Source organism: Anomaloglossus baeobatrachus, chromosome 1 (genome assembly GCF_048569485.1).
Source record: "Anomaloglossus baeobatrachus isolate aAnoBae1 chromosome 1, aAnoBae1.hap1, whole genome shotgun sequence".
Classification (NCBI taxonomy): domain Eukaryota; kingdom Metazoa; phylum Chordata; class Amphibia; order Anura; family Aromobatidae; genus Anomaloglossus; species Anomaloglossus baeobatrachus.
Genome location: NC_134353.1, coordinates 470165582 through 470182466, shown reverse-complemented (window position 1 = coordinate 470182466; position 16885 = coordinate 470165582). Strand labels below are relative to the sequence as shown.

The 16885-nt window shown below is 55.7% G+C and overlaps 1 protein-coding gene across 2 annotated transcripts in view; it reads right to left on the bottom strand.

Moving 5' to 3' along the window:
* Window positions 1–14666, bottom strand: part of NCLN (nicalin) — a 127166-nt gene extending 112500 nt beyond the window's left edge. For both annotated transcript variants that reach the window (XM_075314688.1, XM_075314698.1), the window contains exons 1-2: window positions 14348–14666; window positions 3251–3441 (exon numbers count right to left, since the gene is read on the bottom strand). In XM_075314688.1, the coding sequence (XP_075170803.1) occupies window positions 3251–3441; window positions 14348–14519 (363 nt within the window). In that variant the 5' untranslated portion in view covers window positions 14520–14666. The remainder of the gene's footprint in view (window positions 1–3250; window positions 3442–14347) is intronic.
* Window positions 14667–16885: the final 2219 nt, after the last annotated feature.

Below are 16885 nucleotides of genomic sequence, written 5' to 3'. Positions count from 1 at the left end.
AAAAATACTCAATATACGTTTGAGCTACTGGAATGGGACTTCTCCTGCTGTGAAGCTGACTCCTCCGCTGGGGGAGCTGAGGGAGAAAGATCCAACATTCCATTGATGGACGCTATAGGATCATTCCTTATGGCGTCACCATCCGGTGTATCCGGATTGAGAGCGGTGTCAGGATCAAAGTCCTGATGAGCTACGTCTGCCTCACCATACAGAGAGTCCTCCTGGGACCCCCCCGGAGCACCGATTTTATTCCCAATGAGGGTGGCCAGGGAGCAATGAACCAGATTGCGCATGGCCTGTCTGATGACAATATATCAGCCAAAAACTGCAACTCTGTCCCTGTCCTTGGACAGGGTTGACAGGTGGTTCCTTTGGCCACGTCTAGGAGAGACCCCGGCTGACCAAGTGCTACAGGAGAGCATTGCAGACAATGGGGGTCAGTGCCGTGGAACAGTATCACATGCAGTAAAAACAGCATTGAAAGCCTGTGTTGCTTATATGCTGCTGCCGACTAGCCATCTAGGATTATAGCGCCAAGAATGGCGACCGTACAGTGCAATGTATAGCATACCAGCACAAGTACCAATGACCACTGCAGCACATGCAATACAAGCAGCGTAGAAGCCTGTGCCGTGGCACCCCAGCTCTACTGCTGCTGTAGACTAGTCATCTAGGGGAATATGGCCCAGAAGAGTGACCATACAGTGCAATGTATAGCATACAAGCACCAGTACAAATGCACACTGCAGCCCATGCAATACAAGCAGCATAGAAAAAAAAAACCTGTGCCCCAGCACCCTTGGTTTTCTGCTGCTGTAGTCTAGCCCTTCCAGGAGAATATAGCTAAGACTAGCGACTGTACAGTGGACTGTACAACACAAAAACACAAATGAGCATCTCAGTCTGCGATACAAGTAGCCTAGAAAGCCTGTGCCTTAGCACACCTGCTTTCCTGCTGCTAATGTGTCGCTCCCCAAGCGGGCATATAGCGACCTGTGCAGTTAAAAACAACACATGTACACACTGCATTTATCTGTGTTCAGCACTATGTGTGCCGCTTACCGCCCGCCTATCAGCGGGTGTATGATCGCCACCGTCCTGCCTGGTTGCTGAAAATCCGAGCTCGGACTTCAGTAATGGCTGCCGGCTTCTTCCCCAGCTCATGTGAGGAGGGGCGGGCCGTGGGCGTGCCCCCAAGGCAGAGCGGGAATCCGGCGCCCGACAGTGTGCAGTGAGAGGGCTGGAGCATGTAAAAAGGCTCCAGCCCTCGGCGCTGCTGATTGCTCAGCGCCTGTCCCCTTCCCTGAGTGACAGGGAGGGGGCGGGAACGAAGCGGCACTAGGCCGCAGAAGCCGGGGACTGTATTTATAAGCGCCGCCGCCGTAAAAGCGCGGTCGGCGCCCAGTCCCCGGCGAACTACAAGTCCCAGCCGCGCCGCCGCTCCCGGAGCGTCCGGCGCGGTAGTTCCCAAAACACAAAGTCACTCAGCAAAGCTGCAGTGACTGTAACCCATTACTGTCCCCGGCGCACTAGCACACCCAGCAAGCCTGGAGTGTGCTGTGCCTGTGTGTACGGGGACACAGAGTACCTGTATGATGCAGGGCCATGTCCCTGAACGGTACTCCAGCTCCGTATCCAGCAGGTTCAAATGGGTCTGTGGATGGAGCCCGGCGTCAGAGCTTTGAGGCCGGCAGGATCCCACTTCCTCAGAGCCCCTCAGGGGGATGTGGAAGGAAAGCAGCATGTGGGCTCCAGCCTCCGTACCAGCAATAGGTACCTCAACCTTACAACACCATCCAGGGGTGAGAAGGGAGCATGCTGGGGACACTATATGTGTCCTCTTTTCTTCCATCCGACATAGTCAGCAGCTACTGCTGACTAAAATCTGTGGAGCTATGCGTGGATGTCTGACCTCCTTCGCACACAAAGCTAAAACTGGAGAACCCGTGATACCACGGGGGGGGTATAGCCAGAGGAGGAGGGGCCTTGCACTTTTGATGTAGTGCTTTGTGTGGCCTCCAGAGGGCAGTAGCTATACCCCAATCGTCTGGGTCTCCCAATAGAGCGCTGAAGAAAAGACATTTCCAGAAATCCCTCTATAACTAAGGCAGTAAGCATATGCCTGCAACCATTGTAAGGCAGGATCATAGCAAAGAATGCCCCCCACACAATAGCATGGCATGCACAGCGTATGCACAGACCCAGATACTGCCAGCCCTGCTTATCATGGAGGATTACTTTTTTGATTCAGGTTTCTCATATTCTGCTGAATAATGAATTACACATCAGCAATTATTCCTCTGGAACACGTTATCACATTCAATTACTTCTGGTAGAAAAAAATGGTCACAAATGTCAAACTAAGAAGTAAGCAATATTTAAGGGAGTCTGTCATCCCCCCTCTCCCCCAACTCAAATTAAACCATTTCCACGTTCATAAAGGGCACACATCCCTTATACATACTTGAAGAGTTCATTTTACTTATTGCCATATAGAAGTTTTAGTGGGTAAATAAATGAGGGGTCCTCGGGATACCCTTGTGTCAGTGCAGCCTTACACCCCATCCTTTACAACCCTGCGCACCTTCCTTTATGCTGACTGATTGTGCTCACTTTGAAGCGCTGCCTGAATTGAATCCTGTACCACACACTGACACTGCAGGATTCTGAGAGCACACTCAGTGTCAGTGTGCAGCATTGTAATCCATCTACTATCTGCAGCATAGTGCACATAGAATCACATAATAGCAAGTGACTGATGGTGACAGGAGTGTGCACACACTGACACTGCAGGTTTCTGAGAGCACACTCAGTGTCAGTGTGCAGCATTGTAATCCATCTACTATCTGCAGCATAGTGCACATAGAATCACATAATAGCAAGTGAGTGATGGTGACAGGAGTGTGCACACACTGACACTGCAGGATTCTGAGAGCACACTCAGTGTCAGTGTGCAGCATTCTAATCCATCTACTATCTGCAGCATAGTGCACATAGAATCACATAATAGCAAGTGAGTGATGGTGACAGGAGTGTGCACACACTGACACTGTATGTAGAGAATTCAATTCAGGCAGTGCACAAAGCTACTGCTGTCACATAAGGGGAAGTACATAGGGCATACAAATGGAATTTGCGTAAAATGAAATAAGTCAAATCTACACTATATGGGCTAAGTCCCTTATATAAATGAGCCAATTGTTAAATTTGAGTTTAAGGGATAATAGAGTCTCTTTAATAATTTTCCAACCTGTACTATATCTTGTGGAAGAGCTGCCATGTCAGGCGGCAGTATTATCACCACGGCACCCGCTGACTGGCGCAGCGCTTTCTGATACTGTTGAAAGGAGAAATCGGCTAAGCGCATGAGCACACATCGCCTGCTCAGCACATCTGCCTCCACTGTACGAGCCTCTGTGTTCAGAACGGAGTTCCGGGTGCCTGCAGGAAACAAGACAGTTAGTGAGGAACCGGTCAGTAACAGGAGCCTGCCGCAAGGAGTAGGACAGAGCAGTGTAAACATTTCCAAGGATGCTACTCTCCTCTCATCGCTGGAGTCGCTCTAAATGGAGCTTGGTAATTATTTACATATTTTCATTAATCAATAAAAATATGTATTTTTCATAGCATACTTTTTCTTGGTTCATGACTCCATAGTTCTCTTTTTTGTGTTGGCCATTATAATCTATAGCTCCTCATTGCTTCCACCCTCACTTCTTGATTGACAGTAGACAGCAGAGGTGACGTTCTGCAGCAGAGCCGGCCTCCAATGTCAATCAAGGAACAGATGGTGGTACCGGCAGAGGGACGCAAAGAGTAGCCATCGGCTGCAAGTGCACCCATACAAGTGCTCAGGTGGGTGTGAGTCTCATCTATGTAACAAAAGAAACAGAATTCAATGCAGCGGCACAGCAGAGGGTGCCATAATAGATAAACCTGGTCATGTTTTACACCGCCTTATCCCGCACTTCCATGGCGTGCACAACAGTAATGTGACCTGTAGGTTCCACTTAATCATTCACAAATCATTGCACAAGTCTTAAAGAGCATTCATGTGACATATAGGGAAGCTTCATCAGGTTAGCATGGGGCAACAATGCTATACACTAGTGTGGCTCCAGCCTAATGTGAGGGGCAGGGGCAGACAAGAGGTTATGGTGCCAGCTCTTATGTGGGGTCAGGGGGCCAACAAGAGGCTATGGCGCAAGCTCTAATATGTAAGGCAGTTTCAGATAAGAGACTATGGTGCCAGCTCTTATGTGGGCGCAGGTGCAGACAAGAGGCTGTAGTGCCAGTTCTTATGTGGGGGGCAGAGAAGGGGCTATAGCGCCAGATCTTACGTGAGGGGCAGAGAAGAGTCGGTGGTGCCAGCTCTAATGGTGGGGGCAGGGGCAGAGAAGAGGCGGTGGTGCCAGCTCTTATGTGGAGGGCAGAGGCAGAGAAGAGGCGGTGGTGCCAGCTTATGGTGGGGGCAGGGGCAGACAAGAGGCTGTGGTGCCAGCTCTTATGTGGAGGGCAGGGGCAGAGAAGAGGCGGTGGTGCCACTTCTAATGGTGGGGGCAGGGGCATAGAAGCTGCTGTGGTGCTAACTCTTGTATGGAAGGCAGAGAAGAGGTTGTGGTGTGGTTCCAGCTCTAATGGTGGGGGCAGAGGCAGACAAGAGGCTATGGTGCCAGCTCTCATGGTGGGGGCAGGGGCAGAGAAGAGGCTATGGAGCCAGCTGTAATGGTGAGGGCAGGGGCAGAGAAGAGGCTATGGTGCCAGCTCTAATTGTGGGGGCAGGGGCAGAGAAGAGGCTATGGTGCCAGCTCTCATGGTGGGGGCAGGGGCAGAGAAGAGGCTATGGAGCCAGCTGTAATGGTGGGGGCAGGGGTAGAGAGGAGGCTATTGTGACAGCTCTCATGGTGGGGGCAGGGGCAGACAAGAGGCTATGGTGCCAGCTCTCATGGTGGGGGCAGGGGCAGACAAGAGGCTATGGATGGTGCCAGCTCTCATGGTGGGGGCAGGGGCAGAGAAGAGGCTATGGAGCCAGCTGTAATGGTGGGGGTGGGGGTAGAGAGGAGGCTATGGTGACAGCTCTCATGGTGGGGGCAGGGGTAGAGAAGAGGCTATGGTGACAGCTCTCATGGTGGGGGCAGGGGTAGAGAAGAGGCTATGGTGACAGCTCTCATGGTGGGGGCAGGGGTAGAGAAGAGGCTATGGTGACAGCTCTCATGGTGGGGGCAGGGGCAGAGAAGAGGCTATGGAGCCAGCTGTAATGGTGGGGGCAGGGGTAGAGAGGAGGCTATGGTGACAGCTCTCATGGTGGGGGCAGGGGCAGAGAAGAGGCTATGGTGCCAGCTCTCATGGTGGGGGCAGGGGTAGAGAAGAGGCTATGGTGCCAGCTCTCATGGTGGGGGAAGGGGTAGAGAAGAGGCTATGGTGCCAGCTCTCATGGTGGGGGCAGGGGTAGAGAAGAGGCTATGGAGCCAGCTGTAATGGTGGGGGCAGAGGTAGAGAGGAGGCTATGGTGACAGCTCTCATGGTGGGGGCAGGGGTAGAGAAGAGGCTATGGTGACAGCTCTCATGGTGGGGGCAGGGGTAGAGAAGAGGCTATGGTGACAGCTCTCATGGTGGGGGCAGGGGCAGAGAAGAGGCTATGGAGCCAGCTCTAATTGTGGGGGCAGGGGCAGAGAAGAGGCTATGGAGCCAGCTGTAATGGTGGGGGCAGGGTTAGAGAGGAGGCTATGGTGACAGCTCTCATGGTGGGGGCAGGGGCAGAGAAGAGGCTATGGTGCCAGCTCTCATGGTGGGGGCAGGGGCAGAGAAGAGGCTATGGAGCCAGCTCTAATTGTGGGGGCAGGGGCAGAGAAGAGGTTATGGAGCCAGCTGTAATGGTGGGGGCAGGGGTAGAGAGGAGGCTATGGTGACAGCTCTCATGGTGGGGGCAGGGGCAGAGAAGAGGCTATGGAGCCAGCTGTAATGGCGGGGGCAGGGGTAGAGAGGAGGCTATGGTGACAGCTCTCATGGTGGGGGCAGGGGCAGAGAAGAGGCTATGGTGCCAGCTCTCATGGTGGGGGCAGGGGTAGAGAAGAGGCTATGGTGCCAGCTCTCATGGTGGGGGAAGGGGTAGAGAAGAGGCTATGGTGCCAGCTCTCATGGTGGGGGCAGGGGTAGAGAAGAGGCTATGGAGCCAGCTGTAATGGTGGGGGCAGAGGTAGAGAGGAGGCTATGGTGACAGCTCTCATGGTGGGGGCAGGGGTAGAGAAGAGGCTATGGTGACAGCTCTCATGGTGGGGGCAGGGGTAGAGAAGAGGCTATGGTGACAGCTCTCATGGTGGGGGCAGGGGCAGAGAAGAGGCTATGGAGCCAGCTCTAATTGTGGGGGCAGGGGCAGAGAAGAGGCTATGGAGCCAGCTGTAATGGTGGGGGCAGGGGCAGAGAAGAGGCTATGGAGCCAGCTGTAATGGTGGGGGCAGGGTTAGAGAGGAGGCTATGGTGACAGCTCTCATGGTGGGGGCAGGGGCAGAGAAGAGGCTATGGTGCCAGCTCTCATGGTGGGGGAAGGGGCAGAGAAGAGGCTATGGTGCCAGCTCTCATGGTGGGGGCAGGGGTAGAGAAGAGGCTATGGAGCCAGCTGTAATGGTGGGGGCAGAGGTAGAGAGGAGGCTATGGTGACAGCTCTCATGGTGGGGGCAGGGGTAGAGAAGAGGCTATGGTGACAGCTCTCATGGTGGGGGCAGGGGTAGAGAAGAGGCTATGGTGACAGCTCTCATGGTGGGGGCAGGGGCAGAGAAGAGGCTATGGAGCCAGCTCTAATTGTGGGGGCAGGGGCACAGAAGAGGCTATGGAGCCAGCTCTCATGGTGGGGGCAGGGGCAAAGAAGAGGCTATGGTGCCAGCTCTCATGGTGGGGGCAGGGGTAGAGAAGAGGCTATGGTGCCAGCTCTCATGGTGGGGGCAGGGGCAGAGAAGAGGCTATGGTGCCAGCTCTCATGGTGGGGGCAGGGGCAGAGAAGAGGCTATGGTGACAGCTCTCATGGTGGGGGCAGGGGTAGAGAAGAGGCTATGGAGCCAGCTGTAATGGTGGGGGCAGGGGTAGAGAAGAGGCTATGGTGACAGCTCTCATGGTGGGGGCAGGGTTAGAGAGGAGGCTATGGTGCCAGCTCTCATGGTGGGGGCAGGGGCAGAGAAGAGGCTATGGTGACAGCTCTCATGGTGGGGGCAGGGGCAGAGAAGAGGTTATGGTGACAGCTCTCATGGTGGGGGCAGGGGCAGAGAGGAGGCTGTGGTGCCAGCTCTCATGGTGAGGGCAGGGGTAGAGAGGAGGCTATGGTGCCAGCTCTCATGGTGGGGGCAGGGGTAGAGAGGAGGCTATGGTGACAGCTCTCATGGTGGGGGCAGGGGTAGAGAGGAGGCTATGGTGACAGCTCTCATGGTGGGGGCAGGGGTACAGAGGAGGCTATGGTGACAGCTCTCATGGTGGGGGCAGGGGTAGAGAAGAGGTTATGGTGCCAGCTCTCATGATGGGGGCAGGGGCAGAGAAGAGGTTATGGTGCCAGCTCTCATGGTGGGGGCAGGGGTAGAGAAGAGGCTATGGTGCCAGCTCTCATGGTGGGGGCAGGGGTAGAGAAGAGGTTATGGTGCCAGCTCTCATGGTGGGGGCAGGGGCAGAGAAGAGGCTATGGAGCCAGCTCTCATGGTGGGGGCAGGGGCAAAGAAGAGGCTATGGTGCCAGCTCTCATGGTGGGGGCAGGGGTAGAGAAGAGGCTATGGTGCCAGCTCTCATGGTGGGGGCAGGGGCAGAGAACAGGCTATGGTGCCAGCTCTCATGGTGGGGGCAGGGGCAGAGAAGAGGCTATGGTGACAGCTCTCATGGTGGGGGCAGGGGTAGAGAGGAGGCTATGGAGCCAGCTCTCATGGTGGGGGCAGGGGTAGAGAGGAGGCTATGGAGCCAGCTCTCATGGTGGGGGCAGGGGTAGAGAAGAGGCTATGGAGCCAGCTCTCATGGTGGGGGCAGGGGCAGAGAAGAGGCTATGGTGCCAGCTCTCATGGTGGGGGCAGGGGCAGAGAAGAGGCTATGGTGCCAGCTCTCATGGTGGGGGCAGGGGCAGAGAAGAGGTTATGGTGCCAGCTCTCATGGTGGGGGCAGGGGTAGAGAAGAGGCTATGGTGCCAGCTCTCATGGTGGGGGCAGGGGTAGAGAAGAGGTTATGGTGCCAGCTCTCATGGTGGGGGCAGGGGCAGAGAAGAGGTTATGGTGCCAGCTCTCATGGTGGGGGCAGGGGTAGAGAAGAGGCTATGGTGCCAGCTCTCATGGTGGGGGCAGGGGCAGAGAAGAGGCTATGGTGCCAGCTCTCATGGTGGGGGCAGGGGCAGAGAAGAGGCTATGGTGACAGCTCTCATGGTGGGGGCAGGGGTAGAGAGGAGGCTATGGTGCCAGCTCTCATGGTGGGGGCAGGGGTAGAGAAGAGGCTATGGAGCCAGCTCTCATGGTGGGGGCAGGGGCAGAGAAGAGGCTATGGTGCCAGCTCTCATGGTGGGGGCAGGGGCAGAGAAGAGGCTATGGTGCCAGCTCTCATGGTGGGGGCAGGGGCAGAGAAGAGGTTATGGTGCCAGCTCTCATGGTGGGGGCAGGGGTAGAGAAGAGGCTATGGTGCCAGCTCTCATGGTGGGGGCAGGGGTAGAGAAGAGGTTATGGTGCCAGCTCTCATGGTGGGGGCAGGGGTAGAGAAGAGGCTATGGATGGTGACAGCTCTCATGGTGGGGGCAGGGGTAGAGAAGAGGCTATGGTGACAGCTCTCATGGTGGGGGCAGGGGTAGAGAAGAGGCTATGGTGACAGCTCTCATGGTGGGGGCAGGGTTAGAGAGGAGGCTATGGTGCCAGCTCTCATGGTGGGGGCAGGGGTAGAGAAGAGGCTATGGTGACAGCTCTCATGGTGGGGGCAGGGGCAGAGAAGAGGCTATGGTGCCAGCTCTCATGGTGGGGGCAGGGGTAGAGAGGAGGCTATGGTGCCAGCTCTCATGGTGGGGGCAGGGGTAGAGAAGAGGCTATGGTGACAGCTCTCATGGTGGGGGCAGGGGTAGAGAAGAGGCTATGGATGGTGACAGCTCTCATGGTGGGGGCAGGGGCAGAGAAGAGGTTATGGTGCCAGCTCTCATGGTGGGGGCAGGGGTAGAGAAGAGGCTATGGTGCCAGCTCTCATGGTGGGGGCAGGGGTAGAGAAGAGGTTATGGTGCCAGCTCTCATGGTGGGGGCAGGGGTAGAGAGGAGGCTATGGATGGTGACAGCTCTCATGGTGGGGGCAGGGGCAGAGAAGAGGTTATGGTGCCAGCTCTCATGGTGGGGGCAGGGGTAGAGAAGAGGCTATGGTGCCAGCTCTCATGGTGGGGGGAAGGGGTAGAGAAGAGGTTATGGTGCCAGCTCTCATGGTGGGGGCAGGGGTAGAGAGGAGGCTATGGATGGTGACAGCTCTCATGGTGGGGGCAGGGGCAGAGAAGAGGCTATGGTGCCAGCTCTCATGGTGGGGGCAGGGGTAGAGAGGAGGCTATGGTGCCAGCTCTCATGGTGGGGGCAGAGGTAGAGAGGAGGCTATGGTGCCAGCTCTCATGGTGGGGGCAGGGGCAGAGAAGAGGCTATGGTGACAGCTCTCATGGTGGGGGCAGGGGTAGAGAGGAGGCTATGGTGCCAGCTCTCATGGTGGGGGCAGGGGTAGAGAAGAGGCTATGGAGCCAGCTCTCATGGTGGGGGCAGGGGCAGAGAAGAGGCTATGGTGCCAGCTCTCATGGTGGGGGCAGGGGCAGAGAAGAGGCTATGGTGCCAGCTCTCATGGTGGGGGCAGGGGCAGAGAAGAGGTTATGGTGCCAGCTCTCATGGTGGGGGCAGGGGTAGAGAAGAGGCTATGGTGCCAGCTCTCATGGTGGGGGCAGGGGTAGAGAAGAGGTTATGGTGCCAGCTCTCATGGTGGGGGCAGGGGTAGAGAAGAGGCTATGGATGGTGACAGCTCTCATGGTGGGGGCAGGGGTAGAGAAGAGGCTATGGTGACAGCTCTCATGGTGGGGGCAGGGGTAGAGAAGAGGCTATGGTGACAGCTCTCATGGTGGGGGCAGGGTTAGAGAGGAGGCTATGGTGCCAGCTCTCATGGTGGGGGCAGGGGTAGAGAAGAGGCTATGGTGACAGCTCTCATGGTGGGGGCAGGGGCAGAGAAGAGGCTATGGTGCCAGCTCTCATGGTGGGGGCAGGGGTAGAGAGGAGGCTATGGTGCCAGCTCTCATGGTGGGGGCAGGGGTAGAGAAGAGGCTATGGTGACAGCTCTCATGGTGGGGGCAGGGGTAGAGAAGAGGCTATGGATGGTGACAGCTCTCATGGTGGGGGCAGGGGCAGAGAAGAGGTTATGGTGCCAGCTCTCATGGTGGGGGCAGGGGTAGAGAAGAGGCTATGGTGCCAGCTCTCATGGTGGGGGCAGGGGTAGAGAAGAGGTTATGGTGCCAGCTCTCATGGTGGGGGCAGGGGTAGAGAGGAGGCTATGGATGGTGACAGCTCTCATGGTGGGGGCAGGGGCAGAGAAGAGGTTATGGTGACAGCTCTCATGGTGGGGGCAGGGGTAGAGAGGAGGCTATGGTGCCAGCTCTCATGGTGGGGGCAGGGGTAGAGAGGAGGCTATGGTGCCAGCTCTCATGGTGGGGGCAGGGGTAGAGAAGAGGCTATGGTGCCAGCTCTCATGGTGGGGGCAGGGGTAGAGAAGAGGTTATGGTGCCAGCTCTCATGGTGGGGGCAGGGGTAGAGAAGAGGCTATGGTGCCAGCTCTCATGGTGGGGGCAGGGGTAGAGAAGAGGCTATGGTGCCAGCTCTCATGGTGGGGGCAGGGGTAGAGAGGAGGCTATGGTGCCAGCTCTCATGGTGGGGGCAGGGGTAGAGAAGAGGCTATGGTGCCAGCTCTCATGGTGGGGGCAGGGGTAGAGAAGAGGTTATGGTGCCAGCTCTCATGGTGGGGGCAGGGGTAGAGAGGAGGCTATGGATGGTGACAGCTCTCATGGTGGGGGCAGGGGCAGAGAAGAGGCTATGGTGCCAGCTCTCATGGTGGGGGCAGGGGTAGAGAGGAGGCTATGGTGCCAGCTCTCATGGTGGGGGCAGAGGTAGAGAGGAGGCTATGGATGGTGACAGCTCTCATGGTGGGGGCAGGGGTAGAGAAGAGGCTATGGATGGTGACAGCTCTCATGGTGGGGGCAGGGGTAGAGAAGAGGCTATGGTGCCAGCTCTCATGGTGGGGGCAGGGGTAGAGAAGAGGCTATGGATGGTGACAGCTCTCATGGTGGGGGCAGGGGTAGAGAAGAGGCTATGGTGCCAGCTCTCATGGTGGGGGCAGGGGTAGAGAAGAGGCTATGGTGCCAGCTCTCATGGTGGGGGCAGGGGTAGAGAGGAGGCTATGGTGCCAGCTCTCATGGTGGGGGCAGGGGTAGAGAGGAGGCTATGGTGCCAGCTCTCATGGTGGGGGCAGGGGTAGAGAAGAGGTTATGGTGCCAGCTCTCATGGTGGGGGCAGGGGTAGAGAAGAGGCTATGGTGCCAGCTCTCATGGTGGGGGCAGGGGTAGAGAGGAGGCTATGGTGCCAGCTCTCATGGTGGGGGCAGAGGTAGAGAGGAGGCTATGGATGGTGACAGCTCTCATGGTGGGGGCAGGGGTAGAGAAGAGGCTATGGATGGTGACAGCTCTCATGGTGGGGGCAGGGGTAGAGAAGAGGCTATGGTGCCAGCTCTCATGGTGGGGGCAGGGGTAGAGAAGAGGCTATGGATGGTGACAGCTCTCATGGTGGGGGCAGGGGTAGAGAAGAGGCTATGGTGCCAGCTCTCATGGTGGGGGCAGGGGTAGAGAAGAGGCTATGGTGCCAGCTCTCATGGTGGGGGCAGGGGTAGAGAGGAGGCTATGGTGCCAGCTCTCATGGTGGGGGCAGGGGTAGAGAGGAGGCTATGGTGCCAGCTCTCATGGTGGGGGCAGGGGTAGAGAAGAGGCTATGGTGCCAGCTCTCATGGTGGGGGCAGGGGTAGAGAAGAGGCTATGGTGCCAGCTCTCAAGGTGGGGGCAGGGGTAGAGAGGAGGCTATGGTGCCAGCTCTCATGGTGGGGGCAGGGGTAGAGAGGAGGCTATGGTGCCAGCTCTCATGGTGGGGGCAGGGGTAGAGAAGAGGCTATGGTGCCAGCTCTCATGGTGGGGGCAGGGGCAGAGAAGAGGCTATGGTGCCAGCTCTAATTGTGGGGGCAGGGGCACAGAAGAGGCTATGGAGCCAGCTGTAATGGTGGGGGCAGGGGTAGAGAAGAGGCTATGGTGACAGCTCTCATGGTGGGGGCAGGGTTAGAGAGGAGGCTATGGTGTCAGCTCTCATGGTGGGGGCAGGGGTAGAGAGGAGGCTATGGAGCCAGCTCTCATGGTGGGGGCAGGGGTAGAGAAGAGGCTATGGTGCCAGCTCTCATGGTGGGGGCAGGGGCAGAGAAGAGGCTATGGTGCCAGCTCTCATGGTGGGGGCAGGGGCAGAGAAGAGGCTATGGAGCCAGCTCTCATGGTGGGGGCAGGGGCAGAGAAGAGGCTATGGTGCCAGCTCTCATGGTGGGGGCAGGGGTAGAGAAGAGGCTATGGTGCCAGCTCTCATGGTGGGGGCAGGGGCAGAGAAGAGGCTATGGTGACAGCTCTCATGGTGGGGGCAGGGGTAGAGAGGAGGCTATGGAGCCAGCTCTCATGGTGGGGGCAGGGGTAGAGAGGAGGCTATGGAGCCAGCTCTCATGGTGGGGGCAGGGGTAGAGAAGAGGCTATGGTGCCAGCTCTCATGGTGGGGGCAGGGGCAGAGAAGAGGCTATGGTGCCAGCTCTCATGGTGGGGGCAGGGGTAGAGAGGAGGCTATGGTGCCAGCTCTCATGGTGGGGGCAGGGGTAGAGAAGAGGTTATGGTGCCAGCTCTCATGGTGGGGGCAGGGGTAGAGAAGAGGCTATGGTGCCAGCTCTCATGGTGGGGGCAGGGGTAGAGAAGAGGTTATGGTGCCAGCTCTCATGGTGGGGGCAGAGGTAGAGAGGAGGCTATGGATGGTGACAGCTCTCATGGTGGGGGCAGGGGTAGAGAGGAGGCTATGGAGCCAGCTCTCATGGTGGGGGCAGGGGTAGAGAGGAGGCTATGGAGCCAGCTCTCATGGTGGGGGCAGGGGTAGAGAAGAGGCTATGGTGACAGCTCTCATGGTGGGGGCAGGGGTAGAGAAGAGGCTATGGTGCCAGCTCTCATGGTGGGGGCAGGGGCAGAGAAGAGGCTATGGTGCCAGCTCTCATGGTGGGGGCAGGGGTAGAGAGGAGGCTATGGTGCCAGCTCTCATGGTGGGGGCAGGGGTAGAGAAGAGGTTATGGTGCCAGCTCTCATGGTGGGGGCAGGGGTAGAGAAGAGGCTATGGTGCCAGCTCTCATGGTGGGGGCAGGGGTAGAGAAGAGGTTATGGTGCCAGCTCTCATGGTGGGGGCAGGGGTAGAGAAGAGGCTATGGATGGTGACAGCTCTCATGGTGGGGGCAGGGGTAGAGAAGAGGCTATGGTGCCAGCTCTCATGGTGGGGGCAGGGGCAGAGAAGAGGCTATGGTGCCAGCTCTCATGGTGGGGGCAGGGGTAGAGAGGAGGCTATGGTGCCAGCTCTCATGGTGGGGGCAGGGGTAGAGAAGAGGTTATGGTGCCAGCTCTCATGGTGGGGGCAGGGGTAGAGAAGAGGTTATGGTGCCAGCTCTCATGGTGGGGGCAGGGGTAGAGAAGAGGCTATGGATGGTGACAGCTCTCATGGTGGGGGCAGGGGTAGAGAAGAGGCTATGGTGCCAGCTCTCATGGTGGGGGCAGGGGTAGAGAAGAGGCTATGGTGCCAGCTCTCATGGTGGGGGCAGGGGCAGAGAAGAGGCTATGGTGCCAGCTCTCATGGTGGGGGCAGGGGTAGAGAGGAGGCTATGGTGCCAGCTCTCATGGTGGGGGCAGGGGCAGAGAAGAGGCTATGGTGACAGCTCTCATGGTGGGGGCAGGGGTAGAGAAGAGGCTATGGTGCCAGCTCTCATGGTGGGGGCAGGGGTAGAGAGGAGGCTATGGTGCCAGCTCTCATGGTGGGGGCAGGGGCAGAGAAGAGGCTATGGTGCCAGCTCTCATGGTGGGGGCAGGGGTACAGAGGAGGCTATGGTGACAGCTCTAATAGCTCGTTCCCCTGAGCTGGCACGGTCATGCTTGTGGCTACATTCAGATTGTACAGGAGACGCAGAGCAGTTTTCCCCTGACTGCAGCGGGCCAGACACAATACTGCGAGCAGAGCCGTCACTCATGCTGGCCACTATGGCAGATAGGACAGGTGGGAAGACGCCAGTCACTGACCGTAGCTCTGGCCCTGGAGGTCATACTGCTGCATGCGGTACACAGTGAACTCATGGGCGGCCTCGGCCTGCAGAGACACGAGGAGCAGCACAGCCGGGATGAATACGATGAATGTGAGCGGAAAAGACGCCTTCAGCATATTATCAAACACCTCTCCGGCTTCTTCCAGCATCCTGCCGCTCCGTGGAGAGCTCTCTACAGCAGGAATGTACAGGCAGCTGTGGAGAGACGCTCGGGAGGTAGTGCTAATGCCTACGGCTTCCTCAGCAGCTGGGGACCAGCAGGCACTTGCATAGACACCTCTGTGGGGTCTTCCGCTGCGACAAGCATGGCCAATCACAGTGCGACAGGCGAATCCTGGCCACCCAGATAGGGGTCCTTGCAATTAGGTCGAGAGAGAGGACAGTAGAGGGTGTGTAGGCAGAGTCACGTGGTGCAGGCGGCCTCTCCTTGTCGCGCTCTCGCCCCCTGTAGGAGGAAGGCCGTGGTTACATGTGAAAAGCGTGTTTCTGTCCATTCTGCCTCCAAACCCGACTAGTTGGGGTTAATTTGGGCAGATTTTGGGGGGTGATTTCTGTAGCAGTTACCCTAATAATAAGTGTATGCTATGGGGGAATGGATTTTAGGATTGTGTTTAGTTTTCATGTCAGTGTGTTGTAGCGAGGGGCCAGGGGAGCCTCCGGCCTTGTAGTCGTGGCCTTTGTAGCTTCAAGGCTCTCCCCTTGCTCCATCACTACTTCAAGGTCGGGAACTAACTTGGTGGGGCAGAGTGTGGTGATGTCATCGTCAGTCGTTGTACAAACAGTCTTCAGGCAGGATGTGGTGAAAACAAAAGACATCTTTATTTACACACGAAGTCACAATCCGGCTGTTGCAGAAAAAACAAACACTTTCTGGGGCTGGGGGACAACCTGCCCTGACGTACCCTCACGTGGGGCTGTGCCCTGGTTATTCCACTTCGCCAGGCTCCCACTGGCGGTTACACACAAACCGGACCCACACCGGTTGCTTCACTCTCCGAGGTTCCGTACACTCCTGTTCTCTCCGGCGTCCCCTCTTAATTCAGCCCCCACACTCTGCCCCTTGATCTTCACTCTCTCACGTCCCGGATCCAACTGCCTTTCTCAGACACACACACACACATACACTTCTCCTTTCCTCCCCCCTGATTTCTGCCGGCTCCTCCTCCCCACTGTGGTGACAGCCGTCCCACCCGGCCACTAGGGGTGCCCTAACACAATATACATGCATATACAAATAAAACATTTTTATTAATAACATCTCCGGTCCACTAAGCTTCCTTTGTAGGGGTATGCTCACCCACTACACAGTCATGGCTCCAAACGGCTGCCCCGATAAAGGAGAGGACCATTTCACGGGACATACTAAAAAGAATGATGAAAAGGAATACAAAGAATGAGGGTAATAACTTATTAGGTGTATACTATGTAGATGTATAAAAGGTTCCATTGGCAAGTTACACATGGAATGAACATTATATATGAGCATTATAGGTGTGGAATGATCATGAAATATCTGTAGATAATAGGAGAAAACGAACGCATATGGCATATAACCAGGTGTATATTACGTTACCTGAGCATTATAGGTGTGGAATGATCAGGAAATATCTGTAGATAATAGGAGAATGAACGCATACGGCATATAACCAGGTGTATATTATCTTACCTGAGCATTATAGGTGTGGAATGAACATGAAATATCTGTAGATAATAGGAAAATGAACGCATATGCCATATAACCAGGCGTATATTATGTTACCTGAGCATTATAGGTGTGGAATGATCATGAAATATCTGTAGATAATAGGAGAATGAACACATATGGCATATAACCAGGTGTATATTACGTTACCTGAGCATTATAGGTGGGGAATGATTATGAAATATCTGTAGATAATAGGAGAATGAACACATATGGCATATAACCAGGAGTATATTACATTACCTGAGCATTATAGGTGTGGAATGATCAGGAAATATCTGTAGATAATAGGAGAATGAACGCATACGGCATATAACCAGGTGTATATTATGTTACCTGAGCATTATAGGTGTGGAATGAACATGAAATATCTGTAGATAATAGGAAAATGAACGCATATGCCATATAACCAGGTGTATATTACGTTACCTGAGCATTATAGGTGGGGAATGATTATGAAATATCTGTAGATAATAGGAGAATGAACGCATATGGCATATAACCAGGTGTATATTATGTTACCTGAGCATTATAGGTATGGAATGATCATGAAATATCTGTAGATAATAGGAGAATGAACGCATATGGCATATAACCAGGTGTATATTATGTCACCTGAGCATTATAGGTGTGGAATGATCAGGAAATATCTGTAGATAATAGGAGAATGAACGCATATGCCATATAACCATGTGTATATTATGTTACCTGAGTATTATAGGTGTGGAATGATCAGGAAATATCTGTAGATAATAGGAGAATGAACGCATATGCCATATAACCAGGTGTATATTATGTTACCTGAGCATTATA